A 22217-nucleotide genomic window follows, 5' to 3' on the forward strand; every position below is an offset into this window, starting at 1 on the left:
TCCTTAATGTATTGTATGTCAAAAGATGAAACAAGTGTTTCATTTTTTAAAGCTTTTTAGATTTCTAAGACCTTCTGATCAATAAAAAGATGGATGTTCTTTTAAGAAAACAAAGCATTACATCAGCTCTAAGAACCGTGCAATCAATAGGTCCTAGGAAGTATTTTGCAATCCACTTGTTGATGTTTTCAAGTGCTGGTAAGATATTAGTGCTTCCTCATCTTTACAGTATCAGCCCTGTAGTCTCCCACAACATTCTGTAGGACCAGATATTATTTAAAACAAAACAGCCTTACATTTCATAAGTAGTTCAAATCTGACTCTTCATTTTTAAGCTTGGCCTTCTAAGCAAAGGTGCTAAAATGAGCCTAAAATTGTACAAGTCAAATTGCAATTACAATGTGAGAATTTTAGTTTAAATTCTATAAAGACAACAGTTTTTAAACCACACAGCAATAACCAGAGCCACTGAATTACCTTTTCTCCACGTTTCACAGTATGCAGCTGAAGCTGGCTGATTGCTTTCTTGGTTTCTTTTCTATGTCCCTTGAAAAAAGATTTTAAATATTAGTACACAAGTTAGTTTTAAAAGTTACATTTCAAAGCTTTTAAATACTTTCCATATGGATTACTAAATCTTCTGAATGCATTTAAAGATTCATCTCTGGCTAGCTAATTTGTTTACAAAATACTTCCAGCCAGCAGAAGTTGAAGAACTGCAAGTTTTGCATTCTCAGGGCACACCAGCAAAAATTATCTATGAGCACCATGCTCTTACAATGAACTCGACCAGTGCAGAACTATGCAGACGAAGTTGACATACACAGCCTCGTATCATGACTGCCTGCATCAAGGGCCTTCCCGCACAGGAAAATTGACATTAATTTAGGCTTTGGAGGTATCAGAGCTGAAACAACAGCCATATAACCAGACCTTCTAGTTAGGCGAGCCCATGAGCAAACACATTGTAGGTTTTGCACAAGCTTGAGAGAAGGCAGAATCCTGCCAGGCAGCCAACAGCTGGCCACTAGGTCAAAAGGCTGCTGCAGCTATTAATGCTTACCCTCAGTTAAACACTGCCTCACACATTATACAAAGCTTTGCACTGAAAGGGCACATTATGCAAAGGAGACAACAAGAAAGGCTTAACAGACATGAGACACCATCTTGGACTTCTATACAGTAACAGTCATGATTATGCTTGGAGGGAGGCAAGAAAAGAAAGCAGTACTGTATTCCAACACAAAGTGCTAGCTACTGCTAGAAATTGAGAAATTAAACACTCCCAATTAACAGATGTTGATCTGTCTAGCAGTGACCCTTGCTGATGAAATACCGTAAAGTAATAAAGAAACCCGTAATGGCAGCTTTTCTCTGTAATAATTACAATGACTTATATAATTTTACAGACTTGTAGTATTGAAAATTGGGAATTTTTTTTATAGTGTTAAAAAGAATTAGTCTGAAAGTTCTTTCAGAAATGGACAGACAACCAGCAGCAGTCTATTCCACCTTCTGTATCAGCTCAGGGTTTTCTGCACAGTCCTGTTTCATCTTCAGTAGCAAGGAGGTCTTCCAAAGATTTACTGCTAAACTGATGTTAGAATAAATCTTCAGAAACCAGTTTTCACCTTCACTTAGCAGCTACACAGTAACTTGCTTTAACGCATGGCATACTTAAATCCCAAGTTTTAATTATACTGGAATCAATAAGCCAAGCAAAATAACATTTGGGTTAGAAAAGTGGCTTTTTGTTTCCAAAATTCTTTTAAGACTTCTAATGACATATCTTGACCAAGATATTCACAAGATTTTCAAACTTTGCATAGTTTTATTTTTTTTGTTTTCAATGGCCCTTTTAAAACGAGGAGAATCAAGGAGCAGTGGCATAACGTTCTAACACTACACAATTTCATTTAGGAAGCATCTAGATGACAAGCCCAATGGCAAAATCTATTAAGAGTTTGTGGTACATGTTTCTGGGAAACATCACATTCAGCCTAAAAAAATGCTCTTAAAACCACTTATAAAGCATTTGAACTTCTTTTAGCATGAACTATCTGCCCTGGTTTTTGGCTGGGATAAAGTTAATTTTCACAAGAAGCTGGGAGGGGACACAGTCAGGACAGCTGACCCAAACTTGCCAAAGCAATAGTCCATACCATATGGCATCATGCTCAGTATATAAAGAGGGCTGGCCAGGGAGGAGGGGTCACTGCTGGGGGACAAGCTGGGCATTGGGGCTCGGGTGGTGAGCAAATTGCATTGTGTATCAGCTGCTTTGTATAGTCTTTTGTAAGTGGTGGTGGTGTTATTTTCCTCTCCCTTTGTTGTCCTAGAAAACTGTCCTTATCCCAACCCATGAGTTTTACCTTTTTCTTCCGATTCTTCTCCCCATCCCACCAGGGGAGGAGTGAGCAAGCAGCAGCTGCTGACTGGGGCTAAACCACAATGGTCCTTTTTGGTGCCCAACGTGGGGCACGAAGGGTTGAGACAATGACAGGTCTGACCAGAGCATATTAAAACAAAGTTGTTATATACATTTAATATATTATTTAAACAGTCACTGGTCACAATGGTGTTTTGTTTGTTCACATGGCTGTGGTATGTAAACCCCTTACTTGCTCTATGTATTCCCTGCAGTGCTGTTTATCACCTCTGGGAGAGGGGTCAGGATTCTCATTTTGCTGTACTGTGTGACATCAACTTATAAGAACATCACTGGTCATGAGCTCTAAGCTGGTATTTGTATGTGGCATTGCTGTCATGCCCATAGCTCAGATGACACCTCTTGGAATTCATTAATAATTACACCCCATCTACAGGGAAGATGGAGGATAATTTCTCCCACTCTTTTACCTCCCCTTTTTCCTTCAGGCTGGTTACAGCAGCTTTTGAGGATTTTGAATATCCTTGGGATATTCAAGCCAGCATGCTCCTACTGTTATGTCTCCTGAATGTGTTCCAGGTCTTGTTTAGGGTTACAAAAAATTGTTTTAAGAATACCACCCAGGAATCTGCCCCGAGGCTGCATAGTCATGGGTGGCATGGCATGCGGGAGAATATAGGCAGGTATCTAGAGAACTTCTCACCTCCAATGGTTTGGAACTTCACTCTTGAACAACTGCAAGACCCTGATAAAGTGGTAGGATGTTTGAAAGGAAAATGCTGAGGCTATTCCAGAGAGGCACAACTTACTGCACTGTACTGGGCCCTGGCCAGTATCTACCAAACACTGCTCGATAGTAGGCAGTGCCCTCAGAGGAAAGAGGGAAAACAGACCAACAGGCACTGTGGCTATCCCAACCCCAGTGACAGGCACTGTGGCTGAACAAAAAATCAAAACACCCACAAAACACCCCACCCACCCATGCCCATATCAGTCATCCCTACACAGAAGAACTAGACAAAAAAAATCAGATCGCTTAGTAAGCGATGACGATAAACCTGGACCACGAGAAGAACAGGAGGAAGAGGCAGAATCAGAGGTAATCACCTGGTCCCTGTCCCCGAGTGAGCTGCAAAATATCAGAAAAGACTTCAGCCACCATCCAGGTGAGCACATCATTACCTGGCTGCTCCAATGCTGGGATAATGGGGCCAGTAGCCTGGAATTAGAGGGTAGGGAGGCCAAGCAGTTGGAATCCCTGTCTAGGGAAGGGGGCATTGACAAGGCAATTGGTAAGAAGACACAAGCCCTCAGCCTCTGGAGGCAACTCTTATCAGGCATGAGGGAAAGATATCCCTTCAGTGAAGATGTTGCGTGCCATCCAGGCAAGTGGACCACCATAGAGAGAGGTGTCCAGTACCTTAGGGAATTAGCAGTGCGGGAGATGGTTTATATGACCTGGACAACACGCAGTTACCCACAGATCCCGATGAAGTCCAATGTACCCAACCCATGTTGCAGAAGTTTGTACAGAGCCCACCATCGTCATACGCCAACTCATTGGAACTTTCATGGACTGGAAAGGTGAAGAGGCATCAACAGTGGATGAAGTAGCTGGCTGACTCCGGCAATACAAAGAAAGCGTCTCTTCCTCCCTCATCTCAGCTATGGAGAAACTGTCCCAGAAGGTCCAGCAACTCAAAGACAGTATGTCCTACTCCCCACCTGAACAGACCAGTATCTCAGCTATTAGGAGTAAGCATTCCTCTGCTCAAGAGAGGATAGAGAGGGTACACACCACAAGGCACGCTGCGCTTTTACCTGCGTGACCACAGAGAGGACATGAGGAAGTGGGATGGAAAACCTGCCTCAACCTGAGGCACAAATACATGAGTTGCAAGGAAAAACAATCGCAAAAGGGGATTCTTCTAGGAAAAATGCCACTTCAGTTTCCAGTGGGTAGCTCCCCAGACCTAGTGGAAGGCCTGATCGTACTTCTGATCCTCTCGAAGGGACTTAAGTCATTTTTACAAGAAGTGAATAATGAATATGATGACCAGGACAAGAGGGGCCCTGCCTCCAGCCAGGTGGAGCAGAGGGACAACCACGTTTATTGGACTGCGTGGATCCAATGGCCTGGCACATCAGACCCACAGGAGTATAAGGCTCTAGTGGACACCAGTGCACAGTGTACCCTTATGATATCCAGCTATGAAGCGACAGAGCTCATCTGTATTTCTGGAGTGACAGGGGGATGCCAGCAGTTAACTCTACTGGAGACTGAAGTGAGTCTAACTGGGAATGAGTGGCAGAAGCACCCCATTGTGACCAGCCCAGAGACTCCCTGCATCCTTGGCATAGACTGCCTCCAGAGAAGGTATTTCGAGGACCCAAAAGGGTACCAGTGGGCTTTTGGCATAGCTGCCTTGGAGCCAGAGGAAATGAAACAGCTGACTACCTTGCCTGGTCTCTCGGGGGACCCTTCCCTTGTGAGGTTGCTAAGGGTCAAAGAATTACAGGTGCCAATCACTACCACAACAGTGCACTGACAGCAATATCACACCAACCGAGACTCCCTGGTTCCCATCCATAAGCTGACTCGTCAATTGGAGAGCTGGGGAGTGATCAGCAGAACTCGCTCACCCTTTAACAGTCCCATGCAGTCTGCCAGTGCAGAAGTCCAATGGAGAGTGAAGGCTGACAGTAGACTATCCTGGCCTGAATGAAGTCACATCACCAATGAGTGCTGCCGTGTCAGACACGCCAGAACTTCAATATGAACTGGAGTCAAAGGCAGCCAAGTGGTACGCCACAATTGGTATCGCTAATGTGTTTTTCTTAATCCCTTTGGTGGCAGAGTGCAGACCACAGTTTGCTTTCACTTGGAGGGGCTTCCAGCACCCTGGAATCAACTGCCCCAGGGGTGGAAATACAGCTCCACCATTTGCCATGGACTGATCCAGACTGCACTGGAATGGGGTGATGCTGCAATACATTGACAACATCATCATATGGGGCAATACAGCAGAAGTTCCTGAGAAAGGGAAGAAAATAGTTCAAATTCTTCTGAAAGCCAGTTTCACCATAAAGCCCACCTGGCCTGCTGATATTGCTTCCCGGCTAGAGAAGGTGGTTGTAAAAGTACATCATGTAGATGCCCATGTACCCAAGAGTTGAGCCACTGAGGAACATCAAGACAACTAGCAGGTGGATCAGGCTGCTAAGATTGAAGGGGCTCAGGTGGATCTGGACTGGCAACATAAGGGTGAATTATTTATACCTTGGTGGGCCCATGACACCTCAGGCCATCAAGAAAGAGATGCAACATACAGATGGGCCTGTGATCAAGGGGTGGACTTGACCATGGACACTATTGCACAGGTGATCCATGAACATGAAACGTGCTGCAATCAAGCAAGCCAAGTAGTTAAAGTCTTCCTGGTATGGAGGACAATGGCTGAAATAGAAATATGGGGAGGCCTAGCAGACTGATTACATCACACTCCCACAAACCAACCAAGGCAAGCACCATGTGCTTACAATGGTCGAAACAACCACTGAATGGCTGGAAACACATCCTGTGCCCCATGCCACTGCCCAGAACAATATGCTGGGCCTTGAAAAGTAAGTCCTGTAGTGACATGGCATCCCAGAAAGAATTGAGTCAGACAACAGGACTAATTTCCAAAATACCCTCATAGACACCTGGGCCAAAGAGCCACCTGGGCATTGAGTGGGTGTATCACATCCCCTGTCATGCACCAGTCTCTGGGAAAATCAAATGATACTATGGGCTGCTAAAGACTACACTGAGAGCAACGGGTGGTGGGACCTTCAAACATCGGGATACCCATTTAGCTAAGGCCACCTGGTCAGTCAACACTAGGGGGTCTGCCAAGCAAGCTGGCTCTGCCCAATCAAAACTTCCATGCACTGTAGAAGCGGATAAAGTCCCTGTACTGCACATGAAGAATATGCTGGGGAAGACAGCCTGGGTTATCCCCGCTTCAGGCAAAGGCAAACCTATCCATGGGATTGCTTTTGCTCAAGGACCTGGGTGCACTTGGTGGGTGATGCGTAAGGATGGGGAAGTCTGATGCATACTTGATTTGATTTAGGGTGAGAAGGGGATTTAATCTTAGGTGAGAATAGCCAATAAATTAAATTGTATTATGTTAATTGCTAAATATCCCTGCCATTGTATGTCATCACTACTACAATTGCTACAGGCTGTATCAACGGTATTAAAGTAAGAATCACCCAAATTAATGAAGGATTAACTTTATGAAACCGAGCAAAGTGCAGTGATGATGGAACTTGAACTGGCTTCAGCAACTTCAAGATCAACATCTTCAGTGCGCAGACTGCGGGCACAGACCATGCCAGACACACCAGCCACAAGTTCCAAATGCAGCGTGCAACAATCCAACAGCACACACCATCTCTCCTGCCCTGAAAGACTGTTATGACAGATGGAGCCCAAAGTCATGGACTAACTCAACTCAAGGGACATTTTAGAGGGACAGCCCGCAGACTAAGGGAATGATATCTCTGTATCTATCTATACATATCAAAAACAGGAAGAGCAGTGGTGATTAATTGTAAAGTGTAGGATCTGGGCATGACGTAGATGGTATAGAATAAGGGGTGGATAATATCCTCGTTTTCAGCTGGGATAGAGTTAGCTTTCATAAGAAGCTGGGAGGGGACACAGCCAGGACAGCTGACCCAAACTAGCCAAAGGGATATTCCATACCACATGACTTCATGCTCAGTATATAAAGGGAGCTGGCCAGGGACAAGGGGTCACTGCTGCAGGACAAACTAAGCATTGGGCTCCAGGTAGTGAGCAAATTACATTATGTATCACCCACTTTGTATAATCTTTTATAAGTATTGTTTTCCTTGTCCTTTGCTGTCCCAGTAAACTGTCCTTATCCCAACCCATGAGTTCTACCTTTTTCTTCCAATTCTCCTCCCTGTCCCACCAGGGATGGGGGCGGGGGGATAACAAGTGAGCAAGCGGCCACGTGTTAGCTGGGTCTAAACCACAACACTACCCTAAAGCCAAGATAACAGGAAGAAGCAGCTTTCTTCATCAAACAACTGTTACAACACAAAAAACACACCCCTTTTTCTATAAATACTTCTCAAAAATTCTGTTTTCTTGAAAGTATACTAAGCTTTAAGTCTTAGAACTTACATTCTGAGAAAAAAAGACTCTAGGGAACCAACATTTCAAGTAGACTACAAGTTTAACCAATACAGAAGTCCCATGTGTTATCCTCAATTACCAAAAAGATAAATTATTTTCCTAGAAGAATCCTGCAAGTCATAATCAGAGCTCAGACTCCTGAAGACAAACAAATTCCCTTCCTTCCTCCCCCAAACCCAGAATCTACAGGTTCAAGCAGAAGACAGGGGAAGTTCACATGATAAGCAGTCTTTTGAAACTTTTTTTGTTCTGAACTGAGGATTAAAAAACCCACAGAGAACTGCTTGCAAAGAAAAACAAGCACAACTTTCTTTTTCACTCTTAGTAGAGAACTGTGGTAGAACTGCTGATGACCTTGGAAGGAACCTAACCTATCTGCAAGAGCTGAAAAGCACAGGGAAGTGCCATCCAAAGATATTTTGAAAACTCAGCTGGACTACACCCTCAACAACTCCATGTAAGTTGCCCTCGAGTGTGGGGGTTTAAACCAGATAGCCTCCAGAGGTCCCTTCCAACCCAAATTATTCTATAATGAAGTACTTCCCTCGGGGAGGGGGGGGGGGGGGGAAGGAAAGCTCACTTTTTTTTACCTTTCAAACTAAAACAAGGATTTGGAAGGGGCTAATTAAGGAGCAAAATTATTCCCTCCTGACCTTCCCAGTACTCCCAGCACTCAGTGCTTCAGATAGTCCAAGAGCTGAATCTCACCACACATGCTCCTTCTATTCTGGTACCATTCTGGTCTCCACTCTACAGTGGAATAGTACGATTACAAGTATCAAAAGAAGTTTTCATAAAGCTTTAGAACCAAAATTTTAGCCTTAATTACTTGTGGGTCTTAAGAAAAAAAATTACCATGGTCCCTTTACATTAGAAAAAATCTAATTAGGGAAATTAGTACTTTCAGAATGAAAATTACCGAAAAATGAAAATAATTTCTCATGTCAAAAGGAAGTTAAGTTTAAGTGAGGTGACAAATCACACAAGAAGCTGCCTTTACTCAGTGGTTCACAAGTGGCTAAATGTAGTTTTCACAACTTCATACAGGCATCTAATAATTACAACTAGCCAAACTTGTGATGCCAAGTCACACACTTATTAGCCTCACTAACCATTATTGAGTAGCATTCACAGATATTAAAGTAGCAAAAAGGCACAGATCTTCAAGAATGCTTCAATAAGCAAGCAAAGTTAGGCAACAGATTTGACATGAGAAGATGGTAAATAATCTAAAGCATCATCATCTCCAATTACCTGGTTTCCAAACTGTGATCCTGTATACAGGAAACGTTGTATATAGTAAAATATAAGCCAAGCGAGTGATATAATCATCATGGTGATGAAGGCGATGGCTACAAACACAACCGACTGACCACTAATATATTCCTGAACATGTCGCGTGCCAACAACAATAGTCATTTTTACTGGAATCCCTCTTCGTACTGGCTCCAATATCTCTATTCCTTTTGGATAGCCAACCATTATCACCACTGTATTTCCTGTTCCTGTTGGAGGGGGAAAAAGAAAAAAGAAAGTCAGTCATCACAGTGAAAATTTCAGCATTCTGGCTTGATGGTAGTTTGAGCCTCTTCAGTTAAGAGCAGTGAGCAAAGTTACAGGAAAACCTCTGAGGTTCTCAGGCACAGCAGACTTGATATAAAGTTTACTAGTAAAGAACCCTTTATTTACTTTATGAAACTCCCAAACACACAATAAAGTTCAACAGATGCATCTTTACTGTTCAAGGTCCTATACTCCTCATTCCACATAGTGAGGCGGGATGTGGATGCCATGCAAAAAACCCAGGCAAGTTACACGTATCTCATCCTGCTGAAGTTCTACTATGCAACTCAGGAACAGCTGGTCTTTTATTTGTCAGTGTGGAAATTTTAGCTGCAGCTGGAGACAGTATGTGAATACCACAAAGAGAGACACATTCAATTAAGTCTGAATCTGAATCCATAGCACAATTACACTGGATACATGAATAAAAAGAGAAAAAATATTCAGATATTTAATATTAAACATTGAAATACTTAAAGATTCTTCAATACTAAATATTCAAAATGTAATGAAACTTCATGACAAGGTCTTGTCAAGAAATACTTTGAGACTCTTTTGGAAGCATTGGGAATCAAAGGATTTTCCTATTATATTAAAACTTGAAAGCACTCAATCCATATGAAACAGCATCTATTTCCAAACAAACAAAAAACACCACCAAAAAACCTTTAACCACCATACTGCCACCAAAACCAATAAGATACTGTCAAGACCAACTAGCAGACACCAAAGATCCTCTGTGACTAGAATCTTACTCCATTTTGTCTGGAAGCATCTCCAGTATTGTCTCAGAAACATCTAACCTAAGTATTACAAAATAAATTACAAACAAATGTAGTTTAAAATGTCTCCTTTTCACTGGTCTATGCTATTTTTATTTGAATAGTTCTTTGTGTGTACCAACACTGCTATACACCCTTGATAAGTTATGGCTTTATAGCTTACTTTGCACTCCTACCTCTGAGAAAAAGTGAAACTAAGCTTGATTCAGAGAGATAGCAGAGGAAGAAGAAAGGAGGGGGTTTTCCTAACCAAAAAGCTAAAGCTGTAATGTCACAGCTACCTTTTTAGATTCACATCGTTACCTACCTGCAACAAGACCTCCTGCTGAACACTTAAAGCCTTTTTTCCCCTCCCGGCTGTGTTAGATTCACTGCTGAGAAGCTATGTCAAAAAAAATGGTTGCCTAATTTATAACATTACATCAAGCAAGGATTTTCAAAACTCAAAGCAGCATTCCAGACTCACCCACCTCTCTGCCTACTAAGACAAAGAGTTATTTGCCTGAAATATTTAAAACAAACTCCTTTAGTTGAGATGGTTCTGGCTGTGACACCCCATCAACCTGGTCACTCTGCTACCATGCCAAGGGGAATTTGCAGAAGTTTCACTTCTGTACACAGCAGCTCCTGCCTCTGTAAGGTGTAGACAGTCTGCTATGGATGAAATACTAAAAGTTCCAGTTACTAGTTGAATAATCTTCCCATCTCAATGCCAGTTACCCTTTTTCAGCTTCACCTTATGCAACCATCCCACTTCTGGTCATCTACTGTAAGAACCATTATACATGTTCTGGCAGATCCAGGCCCAGCAAGAAAGCAGATTTTCCAAACGGGGTTACACTTCTGGAAGTTTTGAGGATGGTGTGGAGAGACAAAAAAAAGATGTTACTGGGAAAAGGCCCCACTTGTGCCTCCCCTCAGGCACCCACTTGGCTCACCAGCAGCACCCACCCAGCTCCCAGCATGTGTTGCCTTGCCTGGCAGGTGCGTTAGGAGACACAAAGCAGTGAAGCTGAAGACCAAGACAAATCCACAAGCAACTAGGCTCTGCTAATTACTTATAGTCACCACCACCATGCTGATCCACACGATACCACAAGTCCTAGCATACTAAAAACTGGTTAATTATTTTTCCTCTCTGAACCAGCACCTCTTACTTCAGGAAGAAATTCTTTACTATGAAGATGGTGAGGCACTGGATCACTTTGTGCAGAGAAGCTGTGGATGTCCCCTCTGGAAGTGTTCAAGGCCAGGTTGGATGGGGCCTTGGACAACCTGGTCTAGCGGAAGGTGTCCCTGCCCATGCCAGGGGGGCTGGAACTAGATGATCTTTCAGGTCCCTTCCAACCCAAAACAGTCTGTGATTCTATGAAAGCATTACCAGACTTATGACTCTCACAAAGAGAGTGTGTGAAACACCCCCTGCTTTCTGACCCTGTACAACCCACACAGGAAGTTAACAAGAAAAGAACATATAAACGTAGAAATTTATCTCACATCGCTGAGAACTGTTATCCACACACCTAAATCAGAAGATTAGGTCCGATGTCCTTAATCAACTGTAAGAGTTACAAATAACAGGAGGGGTGCCTAAGGATGGCAAGTGAACAGTATAGGAAAGATTTATGTGGTTCCATTCAGGCTTGAGGAAGAAAAGAAAGTTTCGAGATTAGAGGCAGACTAGATTTTTCAATCAATAAGGGTTTCCTCCTCAGTCCCAAAATCCTGAGTCAGTTTAATCCTGCTATCTAGCTCTCTGCATGGTTTCTTACAAAAAGGTATTTAAAAACCTCAAAACAATCAGTAATGCCTTTCTCTGTTTTGTCACTAGCATGTCCAACTATCAGCCAGTTACTTCCCTGAAATGGAAGTCAGGATACTTTTGTGCAATGGCTGCTAGACACTGTGACACCTTCTAGGTTTAGAACTAACACAAGTATACCATACATTTTTAAATAAATGCCCATTAAAAGCATTTTAACAGTTTTAAAGACTTGGTGATGAAGCTGCCATTAAAAATACATGCAACTAAACACAATGGTCTTGAAGGCCAAGAGACAGAAGGAAGGGAAGAAAAAAAAATAATTGTGATCCACTATTACAAAAGGAGCAAGAGCAGTCTCAGAGAAGCAGTTGTCCTGAGCAGCCTGTAAGACTAAAGGCTTTAACTCATTCCTCACTAATTTTAGACTTCTGTTCTGAAACACATTATTCAAAGACTGAAATGCTGTTGAGTCATTCCATCAGCTTTTTCAACTGCAATGCAACTCGGGAGACCTCAAATCACATTTATAAAAGAACTCCAAGTATTACATACACCTATCTACTGAGAGTACATTTTGTTGGCTTTACCCTTCTATCACTTCCTAATTTTGCAATAAATAACCACATTTTTACTCTGCTAGAGTAAAATTGTTTTCTCTTCTAGGTTGAGAATCATAGAATCATTTAGGTTGGAAAACACCTTTAAGATCGTCGAGTCCAACCATAAACCTAACACTGCCAAATGCATCACCAAACCATGTCCCTAAGCACCACATCTACACATGTTTTAAATACCTCCAGGGATGGTGACTCCACCACTTCCCTGGGCAGCCTGTTCCAATGATTGACAGCCCTTTCGGTGAAGAAATTTTTCCTAATATCCAACCTAAACCTCCCCTGGCACAACTTGAGGCCATTTCCTCTCATCCTATCATTTGTTACTTGGGAGAAGAGACCCACACCCACGTGGCTACAACCTCCTTTCAGGAAGTTGTAGAGAGCAATAAGGTCTCCCCTCAGCCTCCTTTTCTCCAGGCTAAACAACCCCAGCTCCCTCAGCTGCTCCTCATAAGACTTGTGCTCTAGACCCTTCCCCAGCTTTGCTGCCCTTCTTTGGACACACTCCAGCACCTCAGTGTCCTTCTTGCAGTGAGGAGACCAAAACTGAACACAGCACTCAAGATGCGGCCTCACTAGTTCCGAGTACAGGGGGACGATCACTGTCCTCATCCTGCTGGCCACACTATTCCTGATACAAGCCAGGATGCTGCTGGCCTTCTTGGCCACCTGGGCACACTGCTGGCTCATATTCAACCAGCTGTCGACCAGCACCCCCAGGTCCTTTTCCACCGGGCAGCTTTCCAGCCACTCTGCCCCAAGCCTGTAGCGTTGCATGGGGTTGTTGTGACCCAAGTGCGGGACCTGGCACTGAGCCTTGTTGAACCTCATACAGTTGGCCTCGGCCCATTGATCCAGCCTGTCCAGACCCCTCTGTAGAGCCTTCCTACCCTCAAGCAGATCAACACTCCCACACAACTTGGTATCATCTGCGAACTGACTGAGGGGGCACTCGATCCCCTCCTCCAGATCATTGATAAAGACATCAAAGAGAACTGGCCCCAGTACTGAGCCCTGGGGAACACCACTTGTGACCGGCCGCCAACTGGATCTAACTCCATTCACCACAACTCTTTGGGCCCGGCCATCCAGCCACTTTTTTTACCCAGCAAAGCATATACCAAGCCATGAGCAGCCAGTTTCTCCAGGAGAATGCTGTGGCAAACAGTATCAAAGGCTTTACAAAAGTCTAGGTAGACAACATCAACAGCCTTTCCCTCATCCACTACTCAGGTCACCTTGTCATAGAAGGAGATCAGGTTAGTCAAGCAGGACCTGCCTTTCATAAACCCATGCTGACTGGGCCTGATCACCTGGTTATTCTGTACGTGACATGTGATGGCACTCAATACGATCTGCTCCATAACCTTCCCCTGCACCGAGGTCAGACAGGCCTGTAGTTCCCTGGATACTCCTCCTGGCCCCTCTTGTGGATGGGCATCACATTGGCCAACCTCCAGCCAACTGGGATCTTCCTGGTTAGCCAGGACTGCTGATAAATGATGGAAAGTGGATTGGTGAGCACTTCCGCCAGCTCCCTCAGTACCCCTGGGTGGATCCCATCTGGCCCCATAGACTTGTGTGTGTCTAAGTGGTGTAGCAGGTCGCTAACCGTTTCCCCTTGGATTATGGGGGCTTCATTCTGCTCCCTGTCTTCCAGCTCAGGGGGCTGGGTACCCAGAGGACAAGTGGTCTTACTGCTAAAGACTGAGGCAAAGAGGGAATTACACACCTCAGCCTTTTCCTTGTCCTTTGTCACTATGTTTCCCGCACATCCAATAAAGGATGGTTTTTTTCATTAGCCCTCTTTGTTTCTAATCTATTTATAGAAGCATTTTTATTGTCTTTTACAGCAGTAGCCAGATTATGTTCTAGCTGGGCTTTGGCCCTTCTAATTTTCTCCCTGCAGAGCATCACGACATCCTTGTAGTCCTCCTGAGTTGCCTGCCCCTTCTTCCAAAGGCCATAAACTCTCCTTTTTTTCCTGAGTTCCAGCCGAAGCTCTCTGTTCAGCCAGGCCGGTCGTCTTCCCTGCCAGCCCATCTTTCAGCACATGGCGACAGCCTGCTCTTGTGCCTTTAAGATTTCCTTCTTGAAGAATGTCCAGCCTTTCTGGACTCCTCTGCCCATCAGGGCTGCCTCCCAAAGGACTCTGCCAACTAGTCTCCTACACAGGCCAAAGTCTGCCCTCAAAAAGTCCAAGGTAGCAGTTCTGCCAAACCCCTGCTTACTTCAAGTAGCATGCTTCAGTGGAATCAGATTTGACATCTGGTATGTGGGGGTTTTTATGCTTTGGTTGTTTTTGGTTTGGTTTTTTTTTTTTTAACATTACCATCCAATTAAAGCAATGAAAGCTAGCAGATCCTTAGGATACCTGGAAACGAGGGCAAATTTGGAACTCTGAAGATGAAGGTATGTTTCCTGCCAGTGTGCCAAGGTCAGTTTTACTGCTAGTATTGCTAGTCTTCTCTTGCAAAAGGAAAATAGCACTCTCCTGATGAGGCAAAAGTAGTACAGATACAGATCTTGATTCCAGGCATCCCAAACTATTCATATTTATTCCCATGCATGCCTACAGACAATAAAGATAATTTTCTATCATCTGGAAACCAACTGCAGACATATTCTAGTTTTTGTCCTCATGAGAAATACCAGAAAGCTCCCAGAGTGGGCAACTTGGTAAAAATGTTTGAGGTCAGTCCTGAGATCTATTTAAGCACAGGCACCCTACTAATATTACCACAATTAACATTGAATATCCTCTTTAGCTCCTGGTCCAAACAAATGGATCTGATCTTTACCAAATACTTAACAGTACTCCTATGACAAGCTTTGTCTCAACCATCTGCCCCAACCTCATCTCACCAAATCCCTGGTCTGTGTTGTGTTTTCATCTGCCTCAAGAAGGAGGATGCGTAACCAGAAGAGTCAAGTAGTCAAGCAGTCAACACTGGTACGCACTCCTCTTTCCACATTCGTTTCCAACACACATCCACTCTTATATAAAAAATAGGTATAATAATTTTGAAGTTACTCCTGCTTCTTCAGAACAACATAGTAGCTCAACATCATACAGTCACTGAGTTAAACAAGAATTTCAGTAGTACAGTATCAGAAGCTTTCAGTAGAAAGCATCAGTAATACACAAGTTACGCACCACTTGAGAATCCTGAGTAGTGCTGTGTCCTGGTTTTGGCTGGGATAGAGTTAATTTTCTTCTAGCAGCTCATATAGTGCTGTGATTTGGATTTAGGATGAGAATGATGTTGGTAACACACTCCATGTTTTCAGTTGTTGCCAAGCAGTCAAGGACTTTTCAGCTTCTCATACTGCCCTGCCAAGGAGAAGGTGGGGGGCACCCAAGAAGCTAGGAGGGGACATGGCCAGGACAGCTGACCCAAACTGGCCACAGGGATATTCCATACCATATGGCATCATGCTCAGTATATAACTGGGGGAGTTGGCTGGGAGGCTCAGGAACTGGCTAAGCATTGGTTCCAGGTGGTGAGCAATTGTGCTGTGCATCACTTGTTTTGTATATTCTTTTATCATCATTATTATTATTATTCTCTTCTTTTTGTGTCCTATTAAACTGTCTTTATCTCAACCCATGAGTTTTACCTTTTTCTTTTTGATTCTCTCCCCCATACCACTGGGAGGACAGTGAGCGAATGGCTGTGTGGTTGCTTTAGCTGCCTGCAGGGTTAAACCATGACATGCTGAAAGCAATGTAGCAAAGGGTTGAAGTACATCCCAAAATAACCCAAACTGTGCTGCTTTGGAGCTAGCATGAGCTTTTAAAATCATGAGTACAAATTCGTTTGCATCTGTGTTGCTCAATATACTTGCATAAAAGCTCCGCCAAATCAAAGATCATTTTCTTTATGTAGCAAAAGTCACATACTCAAGCTAAGTCCCAAGCTTCCCTTAAACCCACAAGCCATGCACCAAAGCTCCACTTCAGATCTATCTTCAAATGACTATGGCCAGTCCCCCTTCCTCCACAACACTGCATGGTTGTCAAGCACAATCATATGTTATTCCATAGTCTTCAAGTTATCAAACTTACGTTCTGATAAGGATCACCAAATCCTAGCTTGAGAGGGGATTTAGAGATAGCTGGATGCCCAGCATGAAGTATAACAGAAAAATACAGGATGAGAAGACCCTTTTCTCTTTCCACTGCAATATACCTCTGCCTCCCCCTAATTTCTCGACCAGCACTGAGCCTCTAACTCTCCTTAGTCTGCTCTCCACACCTTGCTTCTCCAGACTCCTCTCCAACCCACTACCAGCTAATATTTACATACAAAATTTATTTTGGTTTTGGAAAGGAATTTGAAGCCTTTATATTATATTAAGTTCACCACCAAAAATACACAGAATTAAGACTGCTTGTGAAGTCTATATTCCTGTAAAACTGAAGTTTGAGTTTATAGTACTCAGATTCAATAGCTGAAGTACAACCCATTGAGTCATTTGGGTAAAATGAGTATCTTCCACTGGAAAAAAACCTCCTCAGCCACATGTGAAGTTGTTTCATTATTACTTCCCTCAAAGAGAGAAGTCATCCAGCATTTTCAACAACATAATTCAGAATGAGAGCAAAGGCCTGAAAAACATGAGACACATCAGTAGAGTCATATTTGAAGAACCTTCTTTTAGGAGATACATATTCAAACTCTGGGCCCTGCTGCTCCAAAACTTCAATTAAAATCCTTACTTGCTGCACTCTCATGAAGCACACAGGTTATCCATGAAAAATGAACTGCAGAATATTTGGAATATTTGTCCTTTATCAAATGCTTTGACACCAGCTAGAGCAAATGACTTCTTCGCTGATCTCTTTTTCCTCAAGTTGAAGTCTGAAATCACCAAAACCACCACCAACAAAAGCACACATGCATCATACACACCAGAAAGATCAAAGGCCAGTTTTCTTTCAGGAGGACGAAAAGATGAAACCTGGAGATCAGAAAAGTTACCCATTTATCACCCTCACGTAATTCAGGTTGTGCCTCTAGCAGCCGTAACCATTGTTCCATCTCACACAGTTTTCAGCGCCACTAACTGCAAATCCATTAAGTGGATGTTTCTTATGCATATAACTCCACTCCTTAGTTGCAGCACTGCAGATTTCCCAGAGTATTTGTTCTCAGCACTCCTCCTCCTTCAAAAAATCCAAGACTTAAAACACTAACAGTAATTCTTCCCTATATTCCCAAAGTACAATGAAAAATATAAACATTTACACACTTGAGAGTTTTGAACATGAAACAGATTTGTTACTCCAGCAGAGATAGTGATTATATTGTGATATATTACCACATTCCTGCCCCATCCAAACCATCCTGAGGTCCAACCTGCATTTGCAAAGTCAGTATAAGTACAAACGTACTCTTGTACATATACTATACTAAAATTACACTCTCTACATACACAGAGATCTTATCAGCAACATTCTGCCAGTTTAAGGGAAAAAAAAACCCAGCAATCACGTAGCGCTTCTTTTTATACCACTGACAAATGTAACTACCCCAGCAAGTCCAAACCTGTGCATAAGCCCAAGAAGGTCTTCCACAGCACAGAGATGATAGCAGAAAAAGAGAAAACCATAAAAATCTGATAAAATAAGCAAGATGAGAAAAGGAGGAAGAAATTCCACAAAAAGAGCAAATAACATTTATGAGAGGCTATGACAGGGCATGGAGAGGAACATGGGAAAATTCCCACAGGAAAGAAAAGTACTGATTGGTCAATACAGGGTAACAACAAGAAAAAGAAACTGACAGCTGGTAAAGAGGAAGGAATTATTACCCAAAGTACCTTAATTGCCACATAGGATCAAAATCAAAAGGTACATCTTACATAGCATCCCACCTCCACTTTCACAGTTGATTAAGAACACAAGATATGAGCTAGGCTGATCTACCCAAGCAAGCAGCAGGCTAAGAGGAAGGGTAATCACACTTCCAACCTCCAAGTTGGTGCCACTTGGGATTCCAAGAAGAGAGACCTTTTTTTCACCCAATACATTACACGTGCTATGAAGCAACAGCTCCTTAACCGAGATTTTTCAGCTCACTTTATTAAAAAAAGTAGATTTGTTTCCTGTAGAAACAAATTACGGTTCTATTTCAATTGATTCCCTGGTCTTCCTCCTCCTTACCACCAAAAAAGTAGCCTGGGCATTAACAAACTCATTGTACCAGGACTGCGTGAAACACATCTGCAGCATTTTTTACTTAGTTTGCTTTGTCTTTATACCCCCCTCTGAAGACTTTCCAATTCCTCACAAGTCTACAAATGCAAACGGACTTTATGGCAGAGTTTTAAGGGGTTTTTCCCCCCTTTGATTTAAGCATTTGATCTTGTCATGTTCATAAAAACCCAGCAAGACTTTAGTGTCATAGCCTGAGCACAGACTGCAACGACAGAACATCTGGGTCCTTATCTCAGCAAAAATCACAGACCCCTTCTGTAGGCTACAGATCATCAGCACGCTCAGACAAGCCAAGTCAACACCCTTCTCTAGGCTTCAGTTTTCCTACCACATTCGCAAGCGGTCAGGAATTACCTGATGCTTATCTCTCTCTCTCCTGTCCCCTACAGACCTGCCCAGGAGAGGACGATGAAGCTATTACCATAAAGCCCGTACCAAAAGCTATCTTCAAATAGCTACGGCTATGACTTCAAAGGCACCAGGCGGCATCTTCAGGATACCTGGCGTGTTTCCTCACGGCCTGGGGAAAGCAGCCTACCTGCCACGGCCGTAGCCATTCCGCCAGGGGGTACAAAGCAAAAAGGCAGCTCTAAATGAAGCCGTGTGCCGTCCCCGGCCCCCCCGCGCCATGCCTCCCACCGCAGTCTGTTACACGGCCACCCGTTTCGATGGCTTCGCCGCGTCTTCTCCCTGACACCCGGGCCGTAACTCGCAAGATAGAAGACGGTCCCGGCGTTCTCCTAGGACCGTTTGAAGGAAGGGGAAAGAGGAAACAGAATCCCGGCTCTCTGCACCGTTTTCACGGGGATTTCTGCCTCCCCCCGTCCCCATCCCTCACCGCGCAGAGCCGCGCTCCCGCGCCACCGAGGCGGACCCGCATTAGACAAAGCCGCCACCCGCCCCGTCCCCGCCGCCGCTCACCCAGGTGGGACATGGAGACGGTGCTGTTGCCGAACCGGGCCTCGTTGTAGATGACCACGGCGGCCGCCCGCTTCCGCGCCGCGTTGGTGACCTTGTCCTTGAAGGTGCAGCCGCCGCGGGCCACCAGGGCGATCCAGGGTGGCGGGTCGCCCTCGGGGGGCCCGCGGCCGCCGGGCGGCAGCGGCACGTCGTAGTCGGTGTCAGTGGCGCAGCCCTCCATGTGCCGGGGCGAGGCGCCGCGGGGGATGCCCACCAGGCCCTGGGCGCTCTCCTTGGGCGAGCTGTCCCCGTAACGGCCGCTCTCCGTGTTGCCCCGCACCGTGCGGTTGCTGAGCGGCTCCACGTAGGCCGTGCTCACCCACGCCGTGTACCACTCCAGGGCCCGCGCTCCCTGACCCACAGGCGCCCCCAGCGCCACCAGCGCCGCCGCCACCAGCGCCAGCCGGGCGCGCCGCACCATGGCCCGGCCGCCGCCGCCGCGACGCGGCCCGCCGCAAACAGGAGTGAGCGGAAGGAGGTTGCTCCGCCGCCTACCGCGCTTCGCTCTGCCCCGCGGCCTCCCGGCGCCGCGCAGGTAACCCCCCCCGCCGCTCCGGGCGGAGCCCGCCCGCCGCCGCGGCTAATGGCGAGGCGGAGGCCGGGCCGCCCCGCCCCGCCTGACCGGCCGCGCACGCGCGGCCCCGCCCCGACGGAGGGCTCCCCTCCCCCCGAGGGATGCCGGGAGGGGGAGGGAGGGAGCCGGGGCGGGGCCAGCGGCCGTTGTGAGGAGCGCCCCGCCCCTTTCGCCGCCGGCCCCGCCCCCGAGGCTGCCGGCGCGTGCCCGCCCCGCGGCGCGGAGGGGCTCGTTCAGTCTCGGCCGTGGCCGTGAGGGACCAGGCCGGGCCTGGGGGGGGGGCGCCAGCTCGGGGAGGGGGGGCGAGCCGGCCATCTGCGCGCAACCGGTGCCCGCGGGGCGTTAACCTAAAGCGCCTCCTGCGCTGGGAGTTCCCCGTTCCAGCTTTCCCGGCAGCGGCCTCCCCGTACCAACGAGCCGTTCGACGTGGCTTGGCCTTTAACCCCAAGCTGGGTGCCAGCTTTAATTCCAGTCCATCGATTTGGCGAGTGACACACGCGTGAATTTACATTAGTCACGACTCCGCCGTGCGGGGCACGCCTGGCCCTGGCTCCAGGGTGAAGTGCGCCCGGGCGAGTGGCGGGCGGTCGGCGGGAAGGGGCGGTCGGAAGCCCGCCAGGACCGGAGCGGTGTGCGGCAGCGCGGGGGAAACGGGGCACGGGCGCTGCAGAGCTGAGGTGGGAAAGGCGCCGCTGCTGGCGTACTGAGGGGAGCTCGGTTCAGGAGGGTGGGAAATGGTGAGAGGGTCAGTACCACGTGAAAAAATACTGGAGAAAAACGTGGTGACGTAAGAGATAAAGGTACTGAGTGAACAAGATCGGTTTATGGATTCGTTTTCCATTAAATAGAAATATTTCATATACACCTCTTGCTAAATAAACGTGTTTAAAGTCTTACCTATTTTTCCATACAAGACATCTGTACCTTTTTCCAGCTTCTGAAATGGATCGCTCGTTTTCACCAGCTACCAGTCATGTTAGAACGGTCTCATACACCTGTTTTTCCTTCAGAAGTCAACAGTTGTGTGATCATTCATTGTTACCTATGTCGTCAAACAACATTGTCAAACTTAGGTAATGTCCTTTTCTTCCTAATCATGATGATATGTTGTGGCTGCTGACGCAAACGGGGTCTAGTAGAGCCTGGAATAGTTCAGGGCAGAAGGCGAACTGCCCTACTCTGTTTTGGCACCAAGGCCAGTATGTTCCCATTTCTGTTCCAGAGTCAGTGTTTAAATAAACAAATACACAGATAAATAAATCATTTTACTTCAAGCCCAAAGTATTCTTTAACTCTTTAGTTAGCATTCTCCCAAAATACTTGGCAGTGTTAGGACTCTTGAGTATTGTGAAAACAAGATTAAAGTAGCAAAATCCAGAAGATAGCCAAGACTGAGCAGAGTAACGTGGAAGGGGCTGTGGAGAAGGAATTGGAAGTTGAGGGAAGAACATGGAAAAACTAGAGCTAATGAAGAAAAAGTTGGGAAAAAGAGGATAGGGCAACAGAGGAGCAGGAGAAAGTTAGATGGAGAGGGCACATGGAGGTGGTGGCAGAGTAGAGGCAGGTAAAGGGTGAGCCGCGTTGAAGGATGCAAGTGACAGACAATTTGGAAGGAGCACAAATTCAATGTTTGGCAAAAAGCAGCTCAAGAAAAGTGACAGTACTTTAGTGAGTCCAAAAATGTTGTTCAAATGAGATTTTTTTTTTTTTGGTAAAAAAATGAAAGATACTTAGTGTAATCAGAATAGGCATCACTCCGGAAACAGGATAAAAGTAAAAAGAGTCAGCACAAAGGAAAAGAACAGCTGCAGGAAATGTTCTATTAAGAATATGGAGTCACTGGAAATAGGAAACTGATGTTGACTGTGATTTGAACAGGTTAGGAAACTGTTGTCACGGTCTTCACAGCAAATGCAGTCCAGCCAGTGGCAAGACAAAGACTGTAAGGTGTAAATAGGAAACACAGGCTGTTTCCTATAACCTTCATCTGATACGAAGTGGGAATTTTAGTGGGAGAGCTTGAATTTTGTTGAAAGGAGATGGTGCAGGAAAACAAGATGGGAAGGTAAATTGTCAGCCTTGGCTTAAGAAAACGTGCCAGAGGAAAGTAGACAGCAGCGAACAAGCTG

The 22217-nt window shown here is 45.3% G+C and overlaps 1 protein-coding gene across 2 annotated transcripts in view; it reads right to left on the reverse strand.

The window, feature by feature from the left end:
* Positions 1-20116, reverse strand: part of RNF149 (ring finger protein 149) — a 32679-nt gene extending 12563 nt beyond the window's left edge. For both annotated transcript variants that reach the window (XM_054830374.1, XM_054830366.1), the window contains exons 1-3: positions 19476-20116; positions 8859-9109; positions 478-546 (exon numbers count right to left, since the gene is read on the reverse strand). In XM_054830374.1, coding sequence (XP_054686349.1) covers positions 478-546; positions 8859-9109; positions 19476-19935 — 780 coding nt within the window. In that variant the 5' untranslated portion in view covers positions 19936-20116. The remainder of the gene's footprint in view (positions 1-477; positions 547-8858; positions 9110-19475) is intronic.
* Positions 20117-22217: the final 2101 nt, after the last annotated feature.

This window comes from Grus americana, chromosome 1 (assembly GCF_028858705.1).
Source record: "Grus americana isolate bGruAme1 chromosome 1, bGruAme1.mat, whole genome shotgun sequence".
NCBI lineage: Eukaryota > Metazoa > Chordata > Aves > Gruiformes > Gruidae > Grus > Grus americana.